Source organism: Aphelocoma coerulescens, chromosome 9 (assembly GCF_041296385.1).
Source record: "Aphelocoma coerulescens isolate FSJ_1873_10779 chromosome 9, UR_Acoe_1.0, whole genome shotgun sequence".
NCBI classification, from domain to species: Eukaryota; Metazoa; Chordata; class Aves; order Passeriformes; family Corvidae; genus Aphelocoma; species Aphelocoma coerulescens.
In genome coordinates, this window is record NC_091023.1 from 26137446 (window position 1) to 26161409 (window position 23964).

The 23964-nt window shown below is 45.2% G+C and overlaps 2 protein-coding genes across 3 annotated transcripts in view; one reads left to right on the plus strand and one right to left on the minus strand.

Moving 5' to 3' along the window:
• The first annotated feature begins 62 nt into the window (after positions 1–62).
• Positions 63–16146, plus strand: DHX36 (DEAH-box helicase 36). Its single transcript, XM_069024662.1, has 25 exons — positions 63–344; positions 564–685; positions 1568–1769; positions 2436–2474; positions 3614–3784; positions 4339–4418; positions 5312–5386; positions 5516–5682; positions 6238–6319; positions 6780–6920; positions 7434–7536; positions 7836–7923; positions 8771–8826; positions 8930–8994; positions 9492–9635; positions 10137–10254; positions 10891–10989; positions 11571–11744; positions 12032–12118; positions 12769–12852; positions 12953–13052; positions 13138–13228; positions 13616–13736; positions 14308–14460; positions 15096–16146. Exons 1-25 carry the CDS (start codon positions 141–143, stop codon positions 15279–15281), a joined length of 2952 nt encoding a protein of 983 aa, XP_068880763.1. The 5' UTR covers positions 63–140; the 3' UTR covers positions 15282–16146.
• Positions 16147–16938: 792 nt separating this feature from the next.
• Positions 16939–23964, minus strand: part of ARHGEF26 (Rho guanine nucleotide exchange factor 26) — a 30148-nt gene continuing 23122 nt past the window's right edge. For both annotated transcript variants that reach the window (XM_069024664.1, XM_069024663.1), the window contains exons 11-14: positions 23683–23892; positions 22322–22389; positions 22017–22121; positions 16939–21212 (exon numbers count right to left, since the gene is read on the minus strand). In XM_069024664.1, coding sequence (XP_068880765.1) covers positions 21070–21212; positions 22017–22121; positions 22322–22389; positions 23683–23892 — 526 coding nt within the window. In that variant the 3' untranslated portion in view covers positions 16939–21069. The remainder of the gene's footprint in view (positions 21213–22016; positions 22122–22321; positions 22390–23682; positions 23893–23964) is intronic.

Consider the following 23964-nt stretch of genomic DNA (forward strand, 5'->3'; position numbering starts at 1 on the left):
GGCGGGCGGAAGTGCGGCGGCGGATGAGGCGGGGCCGCGCCGGCGGATGAGGCGGGGCCGCGCCGGGCCGATTTGAGCCGCGCCGGGCCGGGCTGTGCCGGCTGCTCTGCGCCGGCTGCTCTGCGCCGGCACTCGCGGCCATGAGCTACGAGCACCGCCGCGACTGGGGCCGCGGCCGAGGCCGGGGCCGCGGCGGCGATGGCGGCTCTGCCTCCGCCGCTTCCTCCTCGGCGGGCGGGCCCGGCGGGCGGGGACGGCACCCCGGCCACCTGAGGGGCCGCGAGATCGGGCTGTGGTACGCGCGCAAGCAGGGCCAGAAGAACCGGGACGCGGACCGGCAGCAGGTGAGGGACGCGGGGACGCGGACCGGGGACAGGGCTCATCTGGCCGGGGGGACAAGGGTCTGTGCCTCTGCACCTTGGAACTGCGCGTAGGGAAAAACGTAGATTTTTGGTCATGCCGAAGAGGCTCGGGAGGCGGAGAACGCCGTGCGAGTGTTGCTAACGTAATGTTTGTGGATACACGGAGTCCGCGCTGATGGAGGCTGTGCTTTTCTGCCCTAGAGAGCTGTTGTGCGCATGGACGAGCGCCGGGAAGAGCAAATCGTGCAGCTGCTGAATTCTGTCCAGACTAAAAACGACAAAGAGCAAGAAGCCATGTCCTGGTGGTCTGGAGATGAAGAAGGGTAAAGAGATACAATTACTAGTTCTTTTATTTGTTTTAAATTGCACGAACTTTTCATAAGCTGACAGGAAGATGTATCGGAAGTTATTTACCTTTATTGAGTGAATTGGCTCAACAAATATCCTCAGATTTTTCCACATGTATTGTCACATTGAAATGATTGTACCCATTGCTGTAAAACTCCTTCATTATTGCTGAGTTTGGGGTGTTAAATTTCAACTTAAACTCCTAAAACTTACAGCTGATCTCAAGGCATATTACGGTAGGTATACTCTTCCAGAGGTGGCTTTTGACTTCTGTTTTCAGTTATTGAGCAGTCTTGGAACATTTTCTCAGTGTCTGAAGCAGGGTCTGTTCTGGACTCATTAAGGATTTTCAGGAATAGCTGGAATAGGCAGGTGTGCTGAATTAAGGGGATTTGGGATCCATTTTTTTCAGGGATCCAGTTACGGGGCAGTGGATCAAGTGGCAATTGATGGTGTTTTGTTGCTTTGTAGCTTCATTTGGTGCAAAAGAATGTGGTTTTTTTTTGACCCTGATGTCAGGTTTTTGGTGGTTGGTAGTTTGAGACTTTAATTGGTTTAATGACTTTCACTGTAATGACAGACCCAGAGCAGCTGTGGCTGCCCCTGGATCCCTGGCAGTGTCCAAGGCCAGGCTGGACATTGGGGCTTGGAGCAGCCTGGGACAGTGGGAGGTGTCCCTGCCATGGCAGGGGTGGCACTGGGTGGGCTTTAAGGTCTCTTCCAATCCAATCCAAACCATTCCATGATTCTCTGTTCCCATGGGCTGCTGGTTCATTAACTGCTGGATGTAATTACGTGCACTCTGCATGTGGCCAGGCCCAGCTGGGAAATCTGAAGTTTTTGTTCTGTGTTTCCAGCCCTACACCAGAACAGCCTGCCAAAGTGAAACCAGATGCTGAAAAAGCTCCTGTAAGACAGAGACCAGCCTTGGAAAAAACATCCCTGGATTGGGATGTGGAATATCTCTGTGAAAAAAATGAGCAGGATGCTGATTTAGATGAGCGGCTTAAAGAAGACTTAATGAAGAAGAGATCTGATCCCAAATATATTGAAATGCAGGTACTTTTCCCTGTGTTAAGTTGAAAACTTTTCATTGAATTTTTTTAAATTAATCTAACCTGAAAATGTAATATCTTGCCATTTACTAGAAAGTTGTCATAATGTTACTTTTGCTAAGAATTATCTTTAGAATTCATAAAATTCATACCTGTTGATAGAACAGTAATTAAAAATGGGAAATTACAAATTTCAGAACATTTAGAATCTGAAATTTGAAGCAGACATGTTGTTTCATTGGGTGAGTTTCTCTTTCTTTTTCATGGATTGTGTGTGTGCAGTTATGTCTGAAACTGAAAGCACAACGCTGGGTTCTGAAGGAATTGCCTCTTGAAAACAGTGGTTTTGTTGTTAACAGCCATGTATAGAAAATTGTCTTACCCTGAACACCAGTTCTCTCTTCCCTACCAGGCCCTGCTCTTGCACCTGTATATACCTACCTTATCATGTACTGAATTGCTGGGCTGAAATCATTTTTCTAAATAGAATGCAACAGAAGCCACACATGGAATTAAAGTTATTTCCCATGGGCCTGTGTTTATACAAGTGTTGCTGAGCAGTTTGTCATTATTTTGCAGTTTAGCAAGGTGAAATTAGAGGTGAAATCTGTTCTATTGCTTCAGTGTTGAAAAGGTGTTTAAAGAGAAATGTTTTTTTCTTTTTCCTCAGAGATTCCGAGAGAAACTCCCCTCATACGGGATGAGAGAGGTGAGAGCGTATTTAAAGAGAGTCAGTCTGTGGTGCTGGGCTCCAAAACAGGAGAAAGCAGTTGTGAAAGCCCTGTGACTGGCAGCAATCCTTTGTGGCCTTCAGGAAGGGAAGAAGCCTCCCAGGTTCTGACCCTGGGGGTGATTTCTTTCCAGACTGTGCCCGGGGCTCACTGATCATGATATGGGGCTCAGTACAGCGTTCTCATGGGAATGTGATATGGCTGCTACATACATTTCATAATAGGTCTTCTTTTTCTGCCAGTTAAACATCTAGAAGGTTCCTGGTTACTCAAATTGTTGTGCTTTCTTCTGTGTATAAAATTGTGCCCTTTGTTGCACAATTAGCCAGTGTAGAATTGAATATAATGCCAATTAAGCCTTTTTAGCTTCAACCACAGACTTCATGGCTGCACTGCTGGCCTTCAGTGCCGTTAGTTTCCCAGTTGCAGGATGAGGTCAGTGACAATAGGGGCTGTTACTAATTGATATTAATTCTTCAGGTGATATCCCCTGTATGCAGTAGGAATGGAGTATTCCGATATGTTTGCTTTTGCAGGCTCAGTGGATGACTAGTGAGCTCCTTCCTACAGTTTCTCTATTTGCCATAATGTCCTTTCTGTTAGCATTTGTTTCTTAAAATAGTCATACTCCCCTTAGCAGTCCTTGGGGTGGGGAGATGGAGGCTGGGAAACTGTTCCTGTTGGTACAAGAAATGTTAAAATGTTGTGCTGAAAACCTTTAGTTCGTGCAGGCTTGGAGTCCAACCAGGCAGCCTTGTGTTGAGTCTCCAAAGATTTACAGGAGCCAAGTAGGAAGCAGAAAGTTTAAAAGTGTATTTCAGGCTTCCATTTTAGTTCTTTTATGGTTTTTTTTCATACAGTATCTAAAGTATTTAAAGCTAGTGTTGAGGTTGACTGTGCTTTAAACCCTACACATGGGAAGTGCAAATGTGCAGAAATTACTTCTGTGAGGTTTAAACTAAGCTTTTTTTGTAGCATTACAAGAAGCAGCTGAGCGTTTCTTCAGCTGCTGACAGTTTGCTCAGCGTTCATCCCACAGGAGCAGAGAATTGTCAAGATCCTCTAAAATCCATTTGCAACAACAGCACAGTAATTGTTTTGTCTTCGTTTGGGCCAGGAGCTTGTGAAGCTGATCAACAACAACCGTGTGACGGTGATCAGCGGCGAGACAGGCTGCGGGAAGACCACGCAGGTGACGCAGTTCATCCTGGACGATCACATCGAGCGCGGCCTGGGCTCCACGTGCAGGATCGTGTGCACCCAGCCCCGCAGGATCAGTGCCATCTCCGTGAGTGCCCCTTCCCCTGCGCGCTCGCTCCATGCCCCCGAGCTTCCCGCGTTCCTCCTGGGGCGCCTCAGAGTCTGCTGCAAATAACAGTTCTGTTAATGTGCACTAATTGGGTATTCACAGGATCTGGCCATTGATGGAGTACTGGCACTGCAGCCTTGTTCTTCCCTGGCTTTACTCATGTGTTATAGCTGTGATTTTAATGGATTTGGGCAGTGCAAATGTCAATTAAGATAAAAACTTAATGTTGTGCCAGGCCCTCTAGAGGTGTATCAATGAGCAGGCAAGAATCTGGCTTTCAAGTTCTCGGTAGTTACTCTCCTTGATAGTTCAGTGTCAGAGGGCAAGCTCATCCTGCTGAAAGTGGAATGTGCTGCTAATGCCCGAGTGGGTGTGTTTCTCTAAGGCTTTGTCCCTGGGTTGCTGCTCTCAGGGGAAGAGAAAAGGTTGTTTTCAGGGCGTTTCTTTGTTATTTACAAACCATCTCAGTTCTGGGTGTTCCTACTGATGAGCAGCTCATCACAGATCAGCCTGATTTTCTTTCTCCCCCTCAGGTGGCTGAGAGGGTGGCTGCTGAGAGGGCAGAGGGCTGTGGCAATGGCAGGAGCACGGGGTACCAGATCCGCCTGCAGAGGTGAGCGGCTCTGTGGGAAGGGCCTGTTGTTATCCAAAGGAGACAATTTGAAAAGTAGTTCTAAAAAGAAATAACTGCTTTCCTGCTGATATTTCCCCGAAAGGAATTCCTGGAAAGAATGAGGTTTTTGAATTTTATGAAAAGGTTTGAGTTTATGCCCCATGTGACAGTGACTAGCCCGTTAGGCTTTGTTGAGTAACTCCTGTTTTCAGCTCTTGTAAAAGGTTCTGCTGTGGGCAGAAATAAAACTGATGTCCCTAATCCCATGAATTTCAAGAAAAGGGAAAATGCTAAAGGGGAGAATGCTCCAAACCATATTTCTGTGGAAAGCTATGTGTTTGCTACATGTATCCTATGGACTAATTCCCTGGGACCATGTAATAAGTGCAGTAACAGGAGCTTGCAGAGCAAAAGCTCTTATATTTGGAGTTGGCTATAATTTTAAAAAGTATCAGAAGTGGTACCAGCACATAATGGAACCCTATTGCTGAAGCAAAACTGCTGGTGAGAGAGGACAGCTCAGCCCTCACAGCATTTTTACTGGAATTCATAGAATCTCTCTGCTATTTCTCTTTGCTCACAATCCTGTGCATGTGAGTGCCCTCTGTTCTGAGCCTGGAGAGCTGCAGGAGCTGGGGATCAGCACCTCAATGTGCAGGAGATGGCAAGGGATGTCTGGGAAGCCAGGGCCTCTCCCTGGTCCATTCCCCATCCACAAAAGTGATGCAACAGTGACCTAAGTCCTTGTTCCTCCCATTGTGCTGTGAGTGAGGGAGGCAGTGAGGCACATCTGCATCATGGCTGGCATGGCACCTGCAGCTGGGGTTTAAGCTTTTAAAGTATTTTGTTAAATACGAATGAGAACTGAGGAGTTGTTATTGTGTCTCTTTCAGTCGGTTGCCAAGGAAACAAGGTTCGATTTTGTACTGTACCACGGGAATTGTCCTGCAGTGGCTCCAGTCAGATAAGTAAGAGCTCCTATTAATGAGACACTGAATGCAATTATGAAATGAATCCTGAGCTGTTCCAAACAGTCATGGCTTTGCTTTATAATTTTTCTAAAAACAAAAGTTTAACTTCCTCCCCTTCTATTTTAGGCACTTGTCCAGCATCAGTCATGTAGTTCTTGATGAAATCCATGAACGAAATCTTCAGTCAGATGTTTTAATGAGCATTATTAAAGATCTTCTGAATGTTCGACAGGATCTGAAAGTTATACTGATGAGTGCTACTTTAAATGCAGAGAAGTTTTCTGAGTACTTTGGTAGGTGAAATGCTTCCTAGGAATGTTCCACTTAAATAATTTAGGCTTCCACAGTATAGTGCAGTTCTTGAATTACAGAATTTATTTGTATCAAAAGAAGAAATTACTTCAATTTTACAAAGATTTGCCAGCTGCTGGAGATGCAGTTTATCTCAGTTTTATCTCATTATGACCTGATCTTGCTTCATCTTTTGCTTTTCAGGCATGTTATGGAAGCAGAGTCCAAAGTGTTTTCCTAGTAAATATTTACCATGTTTTAGCATTCTTGGTGTGAGTGGGCAGGGAGATTGAACTTTTAGTTGTTCAGTCTCCCAGCTTTTTCCAGCAGCTGGAACCAGCTGAACATCCTGGTGTGCAAAATACTGCCTGCTGCCTGTGCTTTTTTATTCAGCAGCCTTATTTGGGGGTGAATTTGGCATCTTCCCTGACAACTGGAAATGTCCTGTAGACATGGCAGCTTTATTGCAGAAATAGTGAGGAATGTTTACTGCTTCTACTCTTCCAGTGCAGTATTTCATCCGTAGTTTTAAAAGAGAGTTCTACCTCCCTCCACAGACCATTGCCCAATGATTCACATCCCTGGGTTCACTTTTCCGGTGGTGGAATATCTGCTCGAAGATGTCATTGAGAAGTTGAGGCAAGTGTTTTTTCTGAACATCATTTCAGACAGTATTTGGGAGGGGGTTTAGCTTAGTGTATGTATGCTCAAAGAGTAACGTGGCATAAAGAAGGATTGCCTGTATTTTTCAACAGAAAACCTTTGAAGGGGGGCCTTGTACTATAATTACAGATGGCACACGGCTACCTGGGAATGTTGGCTTGAGGGGAAGAGCAATTTCTCTGTTGGTGTGGGGAATTTTCAGATCTCTAAATCAAACTAGTCTTTCTTGCTGTTCACTTCTTTTTCCCTACATGTTCTCATGCTTACTAGGGTTGGTCCCTGCTTTTGTAAGATTTCTGTCAGGACAGAAACTGAAGGATCTTACACATGGGCTAGCTGAAGCACAGCATATTGTCTGTGGTTTGGAAACTGCTGTGCAGCTGCTCCAAATTCCCTCAGTTTCAAATGGAATTGTGTTTGCTCCTCCTGTGTAAAGGTACACCCCGGAAAAGATGGACCGTCGGCTGCACTGGAGGAAGGGCTTCATGCAGGGCCACGTGAGCAGGCCAGAGAAGGAGGAGAAGGAGGAGATCTACAGGCAGCAGTGGCCAGGCTACCTAAGGCAGCTGCAGGGCAGGTTGGGCCCAAGTTTCTCTTCTGTTTTCAGTTTTCAGGCAGCTCTGAAGTGAGAACCATAAATCAGTGCTGTATTGTGTTGCTGGGCTTTTGTAACAGCGGGGTAGTGGCTGCTGTGGAAAATGATGATGGAATTCCCTGTGTAGTTGGCTGGCAACCAGTGAAGTGCTTTAGAGACAGCAGAATTAGCTCCCTTTGAGTTACTCAACGTAAATTTCAGTTCATTACCTAAATATAAATTTTCAGTCCCTGGCTCATCCATGAGAAGGAGAGAGGTCGTGTAAGTGCTTCAAAGACAATTCAGTCATGACACGGTAACTCTGCAACTGTACTGAACTGACAATAATCCCACTGAACTAAATGTGGAGAGTACTTTGGAGGTGCAGGAACTGCTCAAAGAACTGAGCTGATTGGAGGTGGGTTCATGGCTGGCTGGTTCACTCAGAGCCTGGGAGCAGGAGCCCCTGGCTTTGCCTGTTCCAAGGGACCAGTGTCTGTGCTTTCCCTGCTGCAGGTATTCAGCAAGTACAATTGATGCCCTGGAAATGATGGATGATGACAAGGTGGACCTGGACCTTGTAGCAGCCCTGATCAAACACATTGTGCTGGAAGAGGAGGTACAGTGGGACTGAGCTGGGGGCAGTGGCAGTGCCAGAGCTGGCATGGTTGGTCACACAGAGAGAAGGGAAATTTTTGTTTGCTCTTCTAAGTAATTGAGCAGCTTTGAATTAATCTTACATTCAGATAAATACATGTAGGTAGCTCTTTTATAGAAAAAAAGCCTTGATAGACTGTTCCAGACTGGGTCAGTGAGGTTTCAGATCTCACATGCCCACCATGTATGCAAGGAGCTGGCTCCCTGTAGTGTGTGATGTGTTCTGACCTCTCTTTCCTTCACTCCCTCTTTTCCCTGTAGGATGGTGCAATTCTGGTGTTTCTGCCAGGCTGGGATAACATCAGCACTTTGCATGAGCTCTTGATGTCACAAATCATGTTTAAGTCAGGTAAAACCCAAACTCTCCATGGGAGTTCTGGTGGTGGTAGCATTGGTGGCAGACTCTTCTTGCATGGGGTTGCTGCTATTGCACTGGATTCATTTTTTCCCTCATCTCTCCAAAGTGTTCAGCAGTTTTTGTGTCTGTGGTATCTTTCTTCTGCTAACAACAACTCATTTTCCTCAGTGTGGGAGTGACAATCTGAAAAACAACCTGACCTGCATTCTTCCTCTTGTCCTTTCCTGTAGCTGGGAGATCTCCCATCCAAAATAACTCCATTCTGCATGCGCCTCCTCTGCGCTTCATCCTTGAGCAGCTTCCCCTGCTCTGCTGGTAGTTCCCTTAAATCCTGTTTATTCAAGAAGCTTTCTTACAGATTCTCAAGTACTCTTGCCTGTCTGACACACTTTAACTTGTCCCTTTGCATCTCTCATGTTTATGTCTCACCTATCTTAGCTGGGCTCTTGACTGTTCACATGTTGACTTGCAGTGTGGTTGTGTACATTCCAGAGATGCAGAATTCCAGTTTATTGAAAGATTGAGTGTCAGTTTGTGTATTAAACGTGACCAATTATTAAATAACTTCAGAATTTAAAAATGAAATCTAAATTACTGTAAATAACTTCATATATTTTCTTGAACTTGTCATGTTATAGCATCATAAAAAAAAGCCTTTATACCTTTTTACTTTAGAATTTGCTGTTATGATACAAGTACCTGTGATCTCAGAGCAAGAAACAATAGCCTGACTTGCAGCCTATTTTTTCTGTTCTGCATAGTTGATTTAGTTGATTTTTCTGTCAAATTGGAAGTTGCTGTGCTTACACTGTATCTTTTACTGATTTTTAACTTTCAGATAGGTTTATTATCATACCTTTGCATTCATTGATGCCTACTGTTAACCAGACTCAGGTATGCTGCTCTTTTATTGCAATATTTCACAACTACCAAAAAAAAAAAAAGCAGCACATGTTTGGTTTTGGCAAACACATAAATGGGCCCTGGATAATTACAGGTGTTCAAGAAGACCGCGCCAGGAGTGAGGAAAATCGTGATTGCAACCAACATTGCAGAGACCAGGTAAATGCCTGCCTGCCCAGAGCCAGGAAAGCTGTGTGTTTAACAAAAGAAATGGAAGTGATAATTTAAAGTATAAACCTCTTCGGTTTTCCCAAAAATAAGTTTTGCTGTTTGTGCCATTCATTTATAACACTTCATTTTTAGAAATATTTATAGACTAAACAGAGTTTCCCTATAATTGTTTTAAATAATTCAACCAACTGCATTGTTTTGAACAATTAAACTACAGGAATGCTAAACAATTACTAGAATGACTGTACATGATCATCTGAGCTGCCTGTCCTCTCTTCAGAACCCAAGTGGGGACTTTGGCCAGATCCAGGAGAATAAATCAGCTCTTTCTTGAACTGTTCAGTAGCATAGTTCTTAATGAAATTCCAAACAGATTTTTTTAATTGCTGACTCTGTTTGGGAGGGAATAAAGAGAGGCCAAACCTGATTCTAGGTCACACTTGCAAAGATGAAAAGTTAGCTTTTTTCCCTCTTTTTTTCAACAGCATTACAATCGATGACGTCGTGTTCGTTATAGATGGGGGGAAAATAAAGGAGACTCACTTTGACACCCAGAACAACATCAGCACCATGGCAGCAGAGTGGGTCAGCAAAGCCAATGCCAAGCAGAGGAAGGGTCGAGCAGGAAGGTAAGAACAGTGAGGTGCTTAGGGAAGTCTGGGGATGTTGAGTTTCCAATAGTGCTGAAGGTTCTTCTTTCTTATTTGCATGTGCTGGCACAGCCAGCTCCTGTTCCTGGGCAAGGAATGATTTCCTTGTCTTCCTAGGAAGCTGAATTTACTTGTGCTGCATTTAACTCCAGAGTTTCCCTCCCATAAAAGAATGTCCTGCATTTTATTTTAATTTTGGTCACTGTTTGCCCTCACACCTGATTTATGAGGCTGATACATTAAAATGGAAATGGTGTAAAAATTAATTTGTGTTCTCTATGCCTTTTTCCTGCTGATGGGTCTGTGTTTCAGAAGACTGGTGTGGCTTTTACAGTTGGATACACTTCAGTTCTAATTCCTTGAGGAGTTTTGGGAAGGTTGTTGTAAGCAAACGCAATCATAGTGTCATAGTTTCATAGGAAAAGACCCCCCACAACAACCAACCAAACCCAAAGCAATTGTTTCTTTAAATCGTTGCAGAGTTCAGCCAGGCCACTGTTACCATCTGTACAACGGACTGCGTGCCAGCCTTCTGGATGATTATCAGTTACCAGAGATCCTGAGGACACCTTTGGAAGAACTCTGCTTACAAATCAAGGTAAACAGAGGAATCTTCAAATATATTTATTATCTACTTTTCCATTGGGATAAGTGGTTGAGAGAATAAGTTAATGCAACTGTGACCCTAGGATTGTTAAGCCAAAATTCTGTTACACCAGAAATGCAGTGTATTCAGCCAATAATGGCAGCAGCTTTTGTAAATGCACACTTGTATCTGGGTGCATCAAACCCAGGGGAAACAGAATTGTCTAGTATCAATAAAAGGTGAAGTCTACTAACAAAAATTTGGGCTGTGCTTTCTCCCAGATATCATTCAATCAGAGAAGCTTCAGTGAGAATGCCAGTGAGTCAGTTTATGTGATTTCTTAAAAGAATTTCACTACAAAGCACTTTCAGAACTGGTGTGAATTTCCCTTTTTGGCAGTTTGCATTGAATTCCTTATGCAAGCAGAAGGAATGCCCTGTGTATGCGAACTGAATGAAGAATAGATCCTTCTGCTACAAATTTCCTCACTAATACATTTTTTTTTTATCCTTAGTTCTTAACTAAAAAATTCTAACTTGAGCTGTGAATTACTCACACTATTTCAATGAGTGTGGTCATGCTAACTAATTTTAGGCAGCTGTCTTTCTCCAGTTGCTGTAGGCTTTTCTTGTGATGTGTTTCTTTCAGATCCTGAAGCTTGGTGGAATTGCCTATTTTCTGAGCAAACTGATGGACCCCCCATCTCGTGATGCTGTGATGTTGGCCATAAATCACCTCATGGAGCTGGTAAAGTGTTGCTGCATATACAGGAATGATCTATTCAGGGCCATGGTACTGTGTGTGTTACCTGACACAGGTCTGGCTGCACAGCTCTGGGCACTGCAGCCCCCTGTCCTTTGTGCAGAGCCCTGATGTACCCTCACTGCACAGAGGGAGCACTTCACATAATCCATGGTGTGCTCATGGGCTCTACAGAGTAGTTCTGAGGGATTTAAGTGACTCCAAACAGACATGTGACCCTGCATTTAAGTTCCCTGTAGGTGTTGATTTAACTCCCTACCCCTGCTGCCTCCCCAGCCTTCCTGTTCCAGGTGGATCAGTGAGGAGTTTGAGACAAATGAGGCATATGGGAGAAGTACCTTGTATGTCAGTGTTCCCTTGGATGCTGGGGAAGGAGACATTAGTGACACATTTGTTCTGCTGATTCCTTGCTCTGGTGTTGTTTGTACAAATGAGTTGTAGCCATAAATAGAAACATCTGATTTGCATAGTAGTGGGTGATATCTGTGTACCAGTGGCTTTTCTAAGGAAATCCTCCCCATTTCACATAACTGTTTGTTCTTTCCTTCCCACCCTTGTCCTGGCAGAACGCTCTGGACAGGCAGGAGGAGCTGACCCCCCTGGGTGTCCACCTGGCACGGCTGCCCGTGGAGCCGCACATCGGGAAGATGATCCTGTTTGGAGCCTTGTTCTGCTGCCTGGACCCTGTGCTGACCATTGCAGCCAGCCTCAGCTTCAAGGACCCTTTTGTCATCCCTCTGGTAAAGTATCACAGATGACAATTACACGTGGGAGTTTAAGACTCTCAGGAGGATACTGGGACTTAGTGAGGTGTTACAGTTTAAGAGCACTTTCATTAATGTCATGTTAATTACATTTTTACTAGTGAGATTGCAGTCGCATAATATGAATTGTCATTTTTCCTATGGAATATTGGAAATAACTGTAATTTTCATGTATGTTACACGCAGAGTACTATAGATGTACCTGAATTAGGAAAAGAGAACTGTCATGTCAGTCTGGGTATTATATAGGTTCTTATTTTTAGGGCAAAGAGAAAGTTGCAGATGCAAGAAGAAAGGAGCTGTCGAAGAACTCAAAAAGCGACCATCTGACTGTGGTGAATGCTTTCACTGTAAGCATGTTTTCATGTGTTTTTTTTTTTTTCTTCTAGAATTTTAATTTGAGTAATACAGATGATCCTAAGGAAAAAGCTGATCGGTTTATGCTCTGTAGGCTTTCTTTTTTGGCTTCTACAGAAACATAAAACCAAACTGATTTTCAGCCTTCTAGTGTTGCAGAATCTTGTCTCCAGGCTCAGCAACCTGATTTCTGGTGGATAAGTTTGAAAAAGACAAAGGAAACATACTATTATAATTACTTTGCTGACACTGTTCATTCTTGTCCTGGCCTCTATGAGAGGCTGAAGCCATCTTCAGAAGTGTTGGACATTTTGCTGTATTGTGTTGGGGTGAGGAGAGGAGGAAATAAATGGCCTGGAAAATGCAGTTCCTGCCCAGACCTGTTAATTACAACAAAGGGTGCTCTGGCAAATGCAGCCAGATATCACTGCTCACTAGGGAAAAAGGAAGGTTGTGATTCAACATATTATGAATTTGTGTTTTTCTGCACTGTGGTGTGTGCACATATACAGAGAATCAAAGGATTTACTTTCTCCCTAGTAGGGAACATGTGACTGTTTGTTGACCTGTAGTTTTCACTGTCCCTAAGTTTGTAGTGTGTGTTCACTCATAAACACCTTAGAACTCTGGTTTTCATTTCTAGGGCTGGGAAGAGGCTCGGCATTGCGGTTTCAGGAATGAGAAGGACTATTGCTGGGAAAATTTCTTGTCCTCAAATACCATGCAGGTAACAGCATCCTGCCAGGTTAAAACAGGATCCTGTCTGTGGGGAAGAGGAGAAGCCTTTGGCGCAGCATCATTCTGGGGCAATTTTTGTTGTTTCCTAGATGCTGCATAACATGAAAGGGCAGTTTGCTGAGCATCTCCTTGCAGCTGGATTTGTGAATAGCAGAGACCCCAAGAATCCCAAATCTAACACCAACTCAGGTAACTGTGGAGGGAAAGGGAGAATTTATCCCAGCTGAAATCACAGCTTGCAGAACTGCCTCACTTACTTTGCTGTCCCCTGCAGGTAATGAGAAGCTGCTCAAAGCAGTCATCTGTGCTGGCCTCTATCCCAAAGTGGCAAAGATCCGGCCCAGCTTCAGCAAAAAGAGAAAAATGTGAGGGTTTGGTTTAATGCTGGTTTGTATTCAAGATGTTTTCTACATGGCATAGTTTGCCAAGGTGAAGCAGTGGCTTGAGTGCATGAATGAATGTCACTGTACCGTTTCAGTCATGGTTGTGTGTTACTTCCTCTTAGAAAGGTGGGATTGTTGATTTTTTTTTAACATCTGAATTCCTGCTAATGCCTGAAATATTTGTGTGCCCCTACCCTGCCATGGATAGTGTTACAACATCTCAGTAGCACTGCTCTGAAGGGGCTCTACAGCAGCACTTCAAACACTGTCACTTTTGGTTATTTGGGAAGAGGGACCCAGGGATCCTGGTCTGTCGATTTATCACTTCTTGTATTATCAGACTCTTTTGTTGTTGTTTTTTCTTTGAAGGGTGAAAGTTTGCACCAAGACAGATGGATCAGTTAATATCCATCCCAAATCGGTGAATGTGGAGGAAACAGAGTTCCATTATAACTGGCTCGTGTACCATTTGAAGATGAGAACCAGCAGTGTGAGTCAGGGGTTGTGCTTGTGGGGTTTATTTGTTTTATTATCCCTTTTAAAATGAGCTTGGATCAGGGTTCAGAGGGGATGTGAACAGCTTTTGTTCTGGGGCCTTCCTGTCTTGGGCCATTCTTTGTACGCACCATCAGATTATGTCCTTTGTGACACTGGGGCTATTGTACCACAACTAATGAACTTCTGTGGTTTAGTTCTTGGGGGTTTTTGGAGGATTGGGGTTTTTTAAGATCTGGCAATAACAGGTGTAAATTTTTAAATTTTAGTTTCTTTTTTTCATTTCAGTCTAGTCCTAACACTTCTCAATATGCTGACATTTTTTCCTCTCAGTGTTATGGAGCATCTGGTTTAATTTCACCACTGTGTGAAAGACTTGAGACCATTTTTGCTCTTGTTCAATCTGATTTCATGTAACTTTTCTTGAACTGATTTGCTTCATACATCTTCAGAATTTGTGAGTAACTGAGTAATGATCTTCTGGAATTCTGTAGGAGTCTCATTTAGGATTACTGATGGCACTTGAGATATTTTGAGGGTGATCAGACAATTCTGTTGTTGTGCAGATTTACCTGTATGATTGTACAGAAGTATCTCCATACTGCCTCTTGTTCTTTGGAGGGGATATATCCATTCAGAAGGATAAGGAGCAGGACACCATTGCTGTGGACGAATGGATTGTTTTCCAGTCTCCAGCAAGAATAGCACACTTGGTCAAGGTGACTATGTTTCAAAATAATGTTCATGGAAGGCTCGGTTTAACACTGGTTCTGCTTGGGGATTTCTGGATTTGATATTCCTGTGTGCCTATTGATTCATCACTCAGGGAGATGATGTTTGAAATGCACTCCCAGCGAGCAGTTCAAGCACACAAAGCAAACAAAAGTGATCTAATGTTGCACAGCAGAAGTTGTAGGATGACTTGCTTAGTCCAGGAAATGTCCATATGGATATGGAAACATGAGGGTGGGGCTCCTCAGTTAACAGGAATAGGTTCTATAGAGCTGTTTAATATTAGGTCCCAGAAATCATACCTGACTCTTTTTTTAAATTTTATTTTAAACCACTCTTTTTAATCCTGAAATAGTTAGCTAGTGGATGTGTGGTCTGTTAGAGGCATCACATCCAGAGATGGTGATCTCTCATCAAAGGTAACACGGCTGGGTTTTGAGAGACAGTGTTTGATGCTGAAAATAGCAATGTGGAAATGAATTGATGGGAGAAGAGTGGGTGTAAAGGTCAGGAGAACAGAGGGCCCAAGGCATTGGAACCTCTCTGTTGATGCTGTGTGTATCTCTAACTGCCTGTCTCTTTCCTTTTTCCTTTTTTTTCCCTTTATTACAACACTTTCCAGAATTTGAGACAAGAACTTGATGATCTTCTACAAGAAAAAATAGAAAACCCCCATCCCGTGGACTGGAATGATATTAAATCCAGGGATACAGCAGTGCTGACAGCTATTATAGACTTAATCACCACGCAGGAGAACGAGGGCGTCAGGAACTTCGCGCCGCGGTTCCAGGGCGAGCGCTACAGCTGACACGCTTCACCCGAGCCACACTGCCAGCCGAGTCACCTTCTTTTTTATAGCATTTCTTTAGCTAGAGGAACAACTTTTGTAGGGTAAGCTGGTCATTTCCTCATCCTGAGGAGCAGTTATTTGGAGCTAGTTGGCAGTATGTGTACGTGCATGTGTTCTGTGCTCAGTTAGCTTTGTGAGGGAGAGAAAGGCAGTTCTTGGATGGTGTATGGTTCTTGTCCTGCTGTAGCTGTTTTCTTTGGGTTTTTTACCCATCAGGTAACAGATATTTAAAAAACCTGCTAAAATACTGCTTAGTAATACCTAAACTTTTTTTTTTTTAATGGGGTGCAGTGAGTAATTACACTTGCTGTGTTATTCCAGCTGTGCAGCAGTCTGCTCACCAGCACTTCCACAGAAGGTAATTTACAGCGTAATTAAACTAAACTTGAAAACACTTGTTGAATTTGTACTGTGGGAGGAAACAATCTTCAGAAATTCCTCTCCTTTCCTGCATTTCCTCCCATTCAGTTAATCTTCCTTTGCTTTCTGTCCTTGTCCATCCTCACTACTGACTGAAATTGTAGATTACAGAAAGCAGGGTTAGATAAAAGTTATGTTGGGTTATGCATTAAGGTTTCATTGCATTCAAGTTGGGTTTTTTTTTAAGAAGTTCATGTATGGGTTATAGTATTCCATTAAAAGTCTTTTCTTGAAAGTCATTTCAACTGTTCTCAATGTTTTGAATGTCGTTCTGTTTTGAATGTTTTCCAGCTATGGAAGAATATTTGAATAACAAAGTTTGTTAAGGATTTTGAGGTTTATCCTCGAGTATAAAAGGTTGTGTCTCCTTTTGTTTGCCTGGAAATATAACTTTTCTCCCTTCTTCGGTGTTTTGTTGTTTTTTATCTTTGCAAAAGTGACCTTGATCATCAAGCTCAGGAGGATTTATGTGCTTTATCCTGAAGAAAGCAGAGCAGCTCAGGTGAAACTTATTTTTCATACAGAAATAAGTCAAAGTTAGTGGCTAGACGATGCTTTCCATTGGGTTAACAAAGGCTGGAGGGCGCCAAGCTCCTCGTTGCCACTGCCAGCTGCAGAAAATAGATCGCTTAACCTCCCTCCCCAACCACCAATTGACTGTTTCACCCTCAGGTGTTTTAAATGAGGAGGCGGAGGAGGAGAATCGCCCTGCCCCGCGGCTTGGGGGTGCCGGAGGGAGTCTGAGGAGGGGGAAAAGAGGCACCGACGGCTGCAGGGAGGGAGGAGCCGGGGCGGGAGCGTTCGCTGGGCAGCAGCCGGGCTGTGAGGGCCGTGAGACTGCGGGAGCACCGGGCTAGAATGGCTTCGTGACACCCGGACTTGCCGGCGCCCGGGGCTCAGCTCCACGCGGGCCGCGGCCGCTCCCAGGCTGCGGCAGCCACGGCGTCGCTGGAGGTAAGCCCCGGACTCAAAGGGGAAAGCAAAGGGGACTAAATTAGTGATAACTGTGTGGAAATGGGATCGAAATAATTTGTAGTGGGGAATTTCTGTGCTGGAAACAAAGGGCGTCGCTAGGGCAGGAGGGAACAAAATGGCGCCCAGCCCTGAGGGGCAGCGCTGGCCCCGGGCTGCGCAGGGCCGGGTGCGGCGGGGGGCTGGGCAGGGCGGGCTGCTCCGCATCACAAGTCGGTGCTTTAGTGAGGAAAAGCTGGCACTGGTAGCACTGTTACTGGCAAAGCTGGATTAAATGTCATGAAGAAAATGAAGGCTGGCACATGGTCCCTGCATTATTCCCCTTTCTCATGATTTTTGCAGTACTTAAATGATGGCTAATTTTCTAATTATTAGCACAAAAGGAGGGCCAAAGGGAAGTGGTAGTGATAGAGCCTGGGTAAAAATGGCAGTGTCGGTTGAAGATGAGTTCCCTCAAGCCCCACACTGCGGAGGCTCAGGGTCAGCACTGGCACAAGGGCCAGAGGGAAAGGCCAAGAAAGGCTCAGAGGGATCACAGGTCAGATGTTAGGAAGTGACTGAAGTGTAAATAGTGATAGTGCTGTACTTTTTCACAGTGCTGAAAGCACACAGCCTAACATACTCTTTTGTGCAGAAAGGTACTAGAAACCTCTGTGTTCAGAGTTTGAAAATGAGCATAAATGTTAGGGATGCTGGATTAATTTTCCTTGCTAGTCTGTGTGATGCTGTGTTTGGATTTGTGATGTAAATTGTGTTATTCCAGGTATGGCTGAGCAAGCCCAGGTTCTGTCTTGGTTCTTGCCTTGCCAGCAAGGGGCCAGGGGACACAGCCAGGACAGCTGACCCCCACTGCCCCCAGGGAGGCCCCAGGCCATCATGCTTAGTCGATAAAGCAGGAAAGGGGGGGATGTTTGGAGTGATGCCATTTGTCCTCTCAAGTCCCCATTCTGTGTATGGAGACTGTCTGTCGTGGGGCTGGCTGAATATTCACCTGCCTGTGGGAAGTGGCGAATTAATTCTTTGGTTTGCCTTGCTTGCACATGTGGCTTTTGTTTTAAACTGTCTTTATCCCAACCCATGACTTCTCTTGCTTTGACCCTTAGAGTCTGTTCTCCCCTATCCCACTGTGGGGATGAGCTACAAACCAGGCTTAAACCACGGCATCAGGTTATTAAGATATCAAAGAGGTGTAATGCTGATGTGTAAGGCTTGTAACGTGGTTTATATCTGGCCAGCCCAAGACCAAGAATGGTCAAGGTCATGTTGTGCTTAATGAAGGCTACTTCTGTCTGTGTTAGTTTTTAGCACCTTCTGGATCTCTGGGTTATGGAATGAAAGAATTCAGTGTTGTAGTAAAGTCTTCCTGACCTTCATGTTATCACCACTTTGCCTGAATGATGAAGTTTTGATACAGCTGTTGAAAATCATTTGCAGATCACAGCAGATAAAGCCTTGGAGTTCCTCAAACTTGGTGTCAAGAGTTACTGGTTATTTCCAACAGCTGTGTTCTATCCAGTTGTTTTGCCTGTGTGTGTTACTTTAGAAACAAAATACACCTGGGAAACCCAAGCATTTTTGTGAATATATTTTGTCAATCCAGGATTTAAGGTATGTGTATGAGTGTGATGCTAAGCAGACTGTGCTTTCTGAGCATGTGTACGGTGACTAAAGTCATGCTATTTTTACCTTTTTATTTTCAGCAAATTATTAGCTTTGCATAATAGAAACAAACATACTCTTTGCCATGGAAGTCAAGCACAACACACTGCATTACAGCATTTATTAAAGTTCAGCAGATACAAATGTTGTATTTGTTATGTTGTAGGGCTGGTATAAAGCAGCAGAACAGACAAGTACTAAAAACTATTCTTAGGTGTGCCATGACTGTGGAGATGCTGGGCCAGGCTCAGGTCAGGTGGGCACTGGATTTCTGAACAGGTGCCCCTGTGGAGCCACCAGACACATGGGGGCACCTCGACTCACTTGGAGCTTTGATTTAGGCAACTGAGAGCCTTTTGTTGTTGGCAACTTGCTTCCTGATTACAGAAGTTACAGAAGGAAGGGGACACATATTCCATGCCCTGCAAAAATGAGAGCTGATTTTACAGTAACAAACTCCCAGCTGCCTTCTGTCACTGCTGAGCTCTTAATTAAAGAGGAGGTACTGGTGTAACACCCCCTCCAGTTAAAAAGGAGTGTGTGTTCAAAGTGCACAGGGGCTGGTGAAGGTGTTGAGTTTTTTAGATGATTTCCTTTGCAATGGAAGTGCTAATAGAAAAGTCAGTGTTAAAAATTACTTTTTTTTTTGGCTAATGAAAATACTGTGGAATGGCTGAATGAGAGTGGCTGAGCCTCCCCTTCCCTGGGCTCCAGGGACAGGATGCTGGGGAGTAATAGTTAAAGCTGAGATTCAGACTGGGCACGAGGATGCAGGACTTCACTGAGGGAATGGACAGACCCAGGAACAGGGGCCCTGGAGAGGTGGTGATGCCCCACATCTGAGGGTGTTTAAGAGGCTTTGGGGGCCCTCAAGAACAGAGTTTAACACTGGGCCAGCCCTGAGGGGGTTGGACTGCACAGGGGTGTGGGTCCCTTCCAGCAGGAAGCAGAGGGAACTGAAGACTCTTTTTTCACCTCCCTCTTAATGGTGTCTCAGCAATGAGATGCTGTCCCAGGCCACGTCCAACAGGTAAATGGGATCTGGGGCAGATGAAGTAGTAGGACACAGGATGGTGCTATTTATCTTTACAGAACAGGAAAATCTAAAGTGTCAGTGCTTACTGAAGAGATTTAATTTCTCTGACCAAAATGACATTAACAACCAGCAGCTTTATGGTATTTAAAAAAAAAATCAAAACTTTTTAGTAAGGATTTAAAAGAAATTTTATTGATTGTTGTCCTATTAAATCATAGAAGTCTTTTAATTCCTGAAGAACTGTGTCCAACAATAGGAAAAATGAAAAATGTCTTTACAAAACATTACAGCATTTTTGGAAAAAGTAGGTATGAAAAATATATACAATGTATTAAAAAATCTGAATAAAATTAATGCCTAGATTTATACATTCAGTTATGTGTTAAGCATCTGCATGTATACAATAAAATTTGTTAAAACAGTAGCAGTATTTTTACTATGTTAAATAAGTCTTTGTTCAATTTACAGTTTCTTTCATTATTCTGTTATCAGTCCGCTTATAAATTAATTTGCAAGGTTGTATAACCACTGTCACCCTGTCCAGGTAAGCATTTCTGTACAAAATTATTGCCTTCCTAATGTAGTGTAAATTGTTAGAGGTACACATCTTTACACCCAATTCACTCACCACTCAAACCAGCATCTTGCAGGGTAAAAACCAGCATCCATCCCCTTCACAGAGGATGGGAAAGGCAGCAAGAAGAAAGCCTTGGTACTACACGTTGTCCCCTCATTTCTAGTGAGCAATTTCCACACTGCTGCGTCCGCAGCTCGTCCTTTAAAGGGAGGGTTTTTATGGTACAAACTCTCCCACCTCTCTTCAGACACCTGCTCTGAACTCTGTTCACACTTGAGTACATTTGTTCCTAGAGCAGTGAGTGCATTTCATGTTCTCATCACACCCCTGCTGTGAAACACTAAGTGAAGTGGAAGACCTCCTTAGACTCCTGAGCAAACCAGAAACAACTGCCCCCACTTGCAGCAGCTACTGTGCAGTAAAACACCTGTGCTAGGATGGATCAGCAGCACCTACTCTGCACAGTGTAGTACCTTGTTCTTGCTTTCAGAAATCCTTTGCCCACAGAACCTGGAGCCAGGCTGAGCAGCTTCATGGTGTCAGAGACCAGAGGCACAGCTCCGGATTCCTCGTTGAGGTTGTGCCAGCTCTGCCTGTGACAGGCGGGACATCCCTGGATTTGCACTGGAGAGGTAGGTCAGCCTTTGCAAAGTACAGAGCTGGGCAGTCGAGTTCAGGTGCTGACACAAGGGGAAGTGTCCTGTAACACAGTGGCTGGGGCTGAGCACTGCAGCTCCTTAGGAGCAGAGAACACCCAGCACTGCTGTTTACCACCAGCTCTGGGTGTGGGGGCAGGGGACCCAGTCCTCTACAGAGTTCTGCTGCTGAAAACAAGTTCAGATGCTCAAAACCAGATGGAGCAAGAGTGTAAGGAGGCAGGGATGGAGGAGCTGCAACGAGTGCCCAAGACACTGCTGTAGTGTGCTCCTGGGGGAGCCAGGGCTCAGTCTGGAGCTCTTGGAATGCCAGCAGAGAAGGGATCGTGAGTCTCCAGTGTGCTGCTGCTGGATTGTGGCTCTGGTGTCCCCTGTCCCAGCCGGAGCCCGCGGCAGCCGGCGCAGCCTCCAGGGTGCGGGGAGAGGCTACACGTTGGTTTCCAGCCCCAGCAGGCGCCCCATGCGCTCCATGTTCTTGTCCAGGGTGGCCCTGCAGGTGATCTCCTTGGCACACTCTGAGGGGAACCAGCCCCTCTGGCCGTCCCGCAGCCGCTCCCCCTCGTACCAGCCTGTGGGGAAGGGACAGCAGTGACACCTCTGCAGCTGACCACACACACCTGGCTGGTGCCACTAAGGTGACCCAGCTGATGGTCATCACATACATTCTGCATTTGCCTGGCTGGGAATCAAGGACCAGTTTAGGATAGCTTTGGCAGATTTTTTTAATAGAGCCAGACCAGGAATGAAATAGTATGTGCAAAGTATTGCATAATTTCACTGTTTTTTAAAATACTGTCATTCAAATATAGTTTGAAATAATGCTAGAGCACTGTAATCTGAAGAGAGCAATGCAGCACAAGTGACAGGATTTCTGATTTCACAGGTAATTGAGCAACAGAAAGATAGAATTTAGTTCCTCAGGTGCTGACAGGGATGCAGGACACTGAGCCAGCCCTTGGTGCTGTCAGTGGGCAGGTCCAGGCAGGAATCGCTTGGATCTCGGGATATACTTGATCCTGTGGAAAACCTCAACAACCACCCTGTGCCAGAGCTGTAGCAGCAGGAAAGCCCAGGCCATGGCATGACAGACTGGGGATGATTTTCTTGGACAACGCTGACACTCACTAAAATGTTTTTAGACAAATTCAGTTTCCTATTTGTGGGCATCTCCCATGCCAAAACTGGCCAGCAGCCACGTTCTGCAGCTGGTTGTATCTGCTTCTTCCTTTAGAAACCTGAACCCAAATGCTCACGTTTTCCTTGGAAGCTGAACCTCTACTCGCTGCCCTATGCTATTAGGAAACAAGTTTTTGTAGCTGGAATGCCCCCTGCAGAGGTGACAAATGATTACTGACAGCAAAATCCTCACTCACCATCATGCACTTTTTGATAAACCAAAACGACATCAGCGACTTGGAGAGAGAGTTCATCAGCCTGCTTGGCTGTGTATGTTCTGATGATCTCCACCTGAGCGAGTGCTGGGGAAGGAGCAAGCCAGGCGTAGTTAAACCAGTGACAGGGCAGGAGCTTTTATTACAACACATCACCATTTATTAAAAAGTTTTCCACTTTACACTTCCCCCCATCCCTTAGGGTAGTCCCAGCCCACCCCAGCCCCCACTGAGGGCAGTGCTGTTCCCCTGCAGAGCACACACAGGTCCCAGCAGCTGTAACTTACTGGTCCTGTCCGCGTGGTGCCCGTCGCTGTCCTGGCCCAGTGCCGTGATCCAGCGGGCTCTGTCACTCCTGCAAAGCAGAACCCAGTGTCCCGACTCAGGCCCTGGATAATGGTCAGCACTGAGACTGCCCGCCCTTCTTCAGTGCCAGCATCTCTCTTCAGCACCTGTGAGTAACCCCTGTGTATCATCACCTCTGTGTATTCTGTGCCTTCTTCACAGGGCAACAGAAAGTTCTCACCTAACACTGGTACTTTTGTCCTTGGGACCCACATGCCACAGAAGTGACAAAACAGGACCAAACTGTGCTAAAAATCTTTGTGTCGGAGAAAACATTTCCGTTTTACCTGTACAAAACTGGCACACAACTCTATGACCTGTTTGGCCTTAAAGATTCCCTTCCCATCCTTCTCAAAGCACAGGATAAGAGTATAAAAATAGGTAACTTAAAATACAGGAATTCTTTTCAGACTCTTGCTCTGAGTGATGATCAGCTGGACTGCCATTTATACTGCAAACAGCATAGAACAAATCAATAATAAGTCTGCAGAACAAAATGTCTTTTCATACAAAGCCCAGACAACTAAAAATGTCCTGCATTTTTTCCCCAATAAAATTGCATTTCCAAACAAGTCTGAATCATCTGCTGCCTTCATAATGAGATATTTAATAGAAAGCACTGATGATCTTTTTAGTTCCTTTCACGGTTATTCTAAACTTTGAAAGCCAACCTAAAACTATCAATTTTTCCAGGCAGGAACACGTCTGGAGCACTCCCTTTCATGTCTCTGTCCCACCTCCAGCTTCCCCCAGAACAAATGAACTCTTTCAGTGCTGGGAGGTCGTGTGGAAGTTGATGGCACGTGTGCGCCTCAGAGCAGGCACTGGCTGCTGCTGGTTTCTAAGGCAGGACACTCCTCAGTGCCCAAGAGAGCACTTGGGCTCCTCCTGCATGAACCCCGCTCTGCTCCCACTGCTGCACCATCCAGCCATCACCACCAATACCCACCGCACCCTGCTCGAGGCCCAGAGCACTCTGGGTGTGCCTGGGGACACTCCTGTGCCACATCCTGGTGCTGTGCCCGCACAGCCCCACGGTGACACCCACCCGGCAGTGCTGACCCTCGGGGTGAGGGCCGCGAGCACAGCGCTGGCACAGGAACCTGCCTGAGGCACGGCAGGCTACACTGATCTCTGCAGGCAGGGTAATCGAGGCCTTACCCAGTAGTTTAAAGTAATAAACTAGAACAAGTAATAATAAACAAACAAATAAATAAATAAATATTTACTGCTTCAGCCAGGGCAAGAGGGGCAGCCTGTGGAGACAATCAGGTGAAGAAATCCCTGAAGTAACTGTACTCACTGAGTCTCTGCTCCCAGGAGCATCTCCACCCTGTCCCCGGCGTGGTTGCTGAGGAGCACGAGCCTGAAGAGGTGGGATGCAAAATTCCGTGCAGAGTGGAGCATCCCTGCCGCGTTCTTCCCGGGAGAGGAGCCGGGTTCCTCCCCATCACAGGGCACCACCAGCAGCTGCTCCCGCAGCGCGTACTCGGTGACATTGTAACTCTCCTCACTGCAGGGCACAGCCGGGAGGAAAACACCAGGAAAAGTTTAGTTCCCATTCGCTTTGTCTGGAAGCAACCGC

Excerpts from the sequence above, each read along its gene's own strand:
- DHX36 (XM_069024662.1), top strand. The coding sequence starts at position 141 with ATGAGCTACGAGCACCGCCGCGACTGGGGCCGCGGCCGAGGCCGGGGC. Across the intron at positions 6,320-6,779 it reads GATGTCATTGAGAAGTTGAG|GTACACCCCGGAAAAGATGG; the intron begins GCAAGTGTTTTT and ends TCCTGTGTAAAG. Across the intron at positions 12,853-12,952 it reads TGTCCTCAAATACCATGCAG|ATGCTGCATAACATGAAAGG; the intron begins GTAACAGCATCC and ends GTTGTTTCCTAG.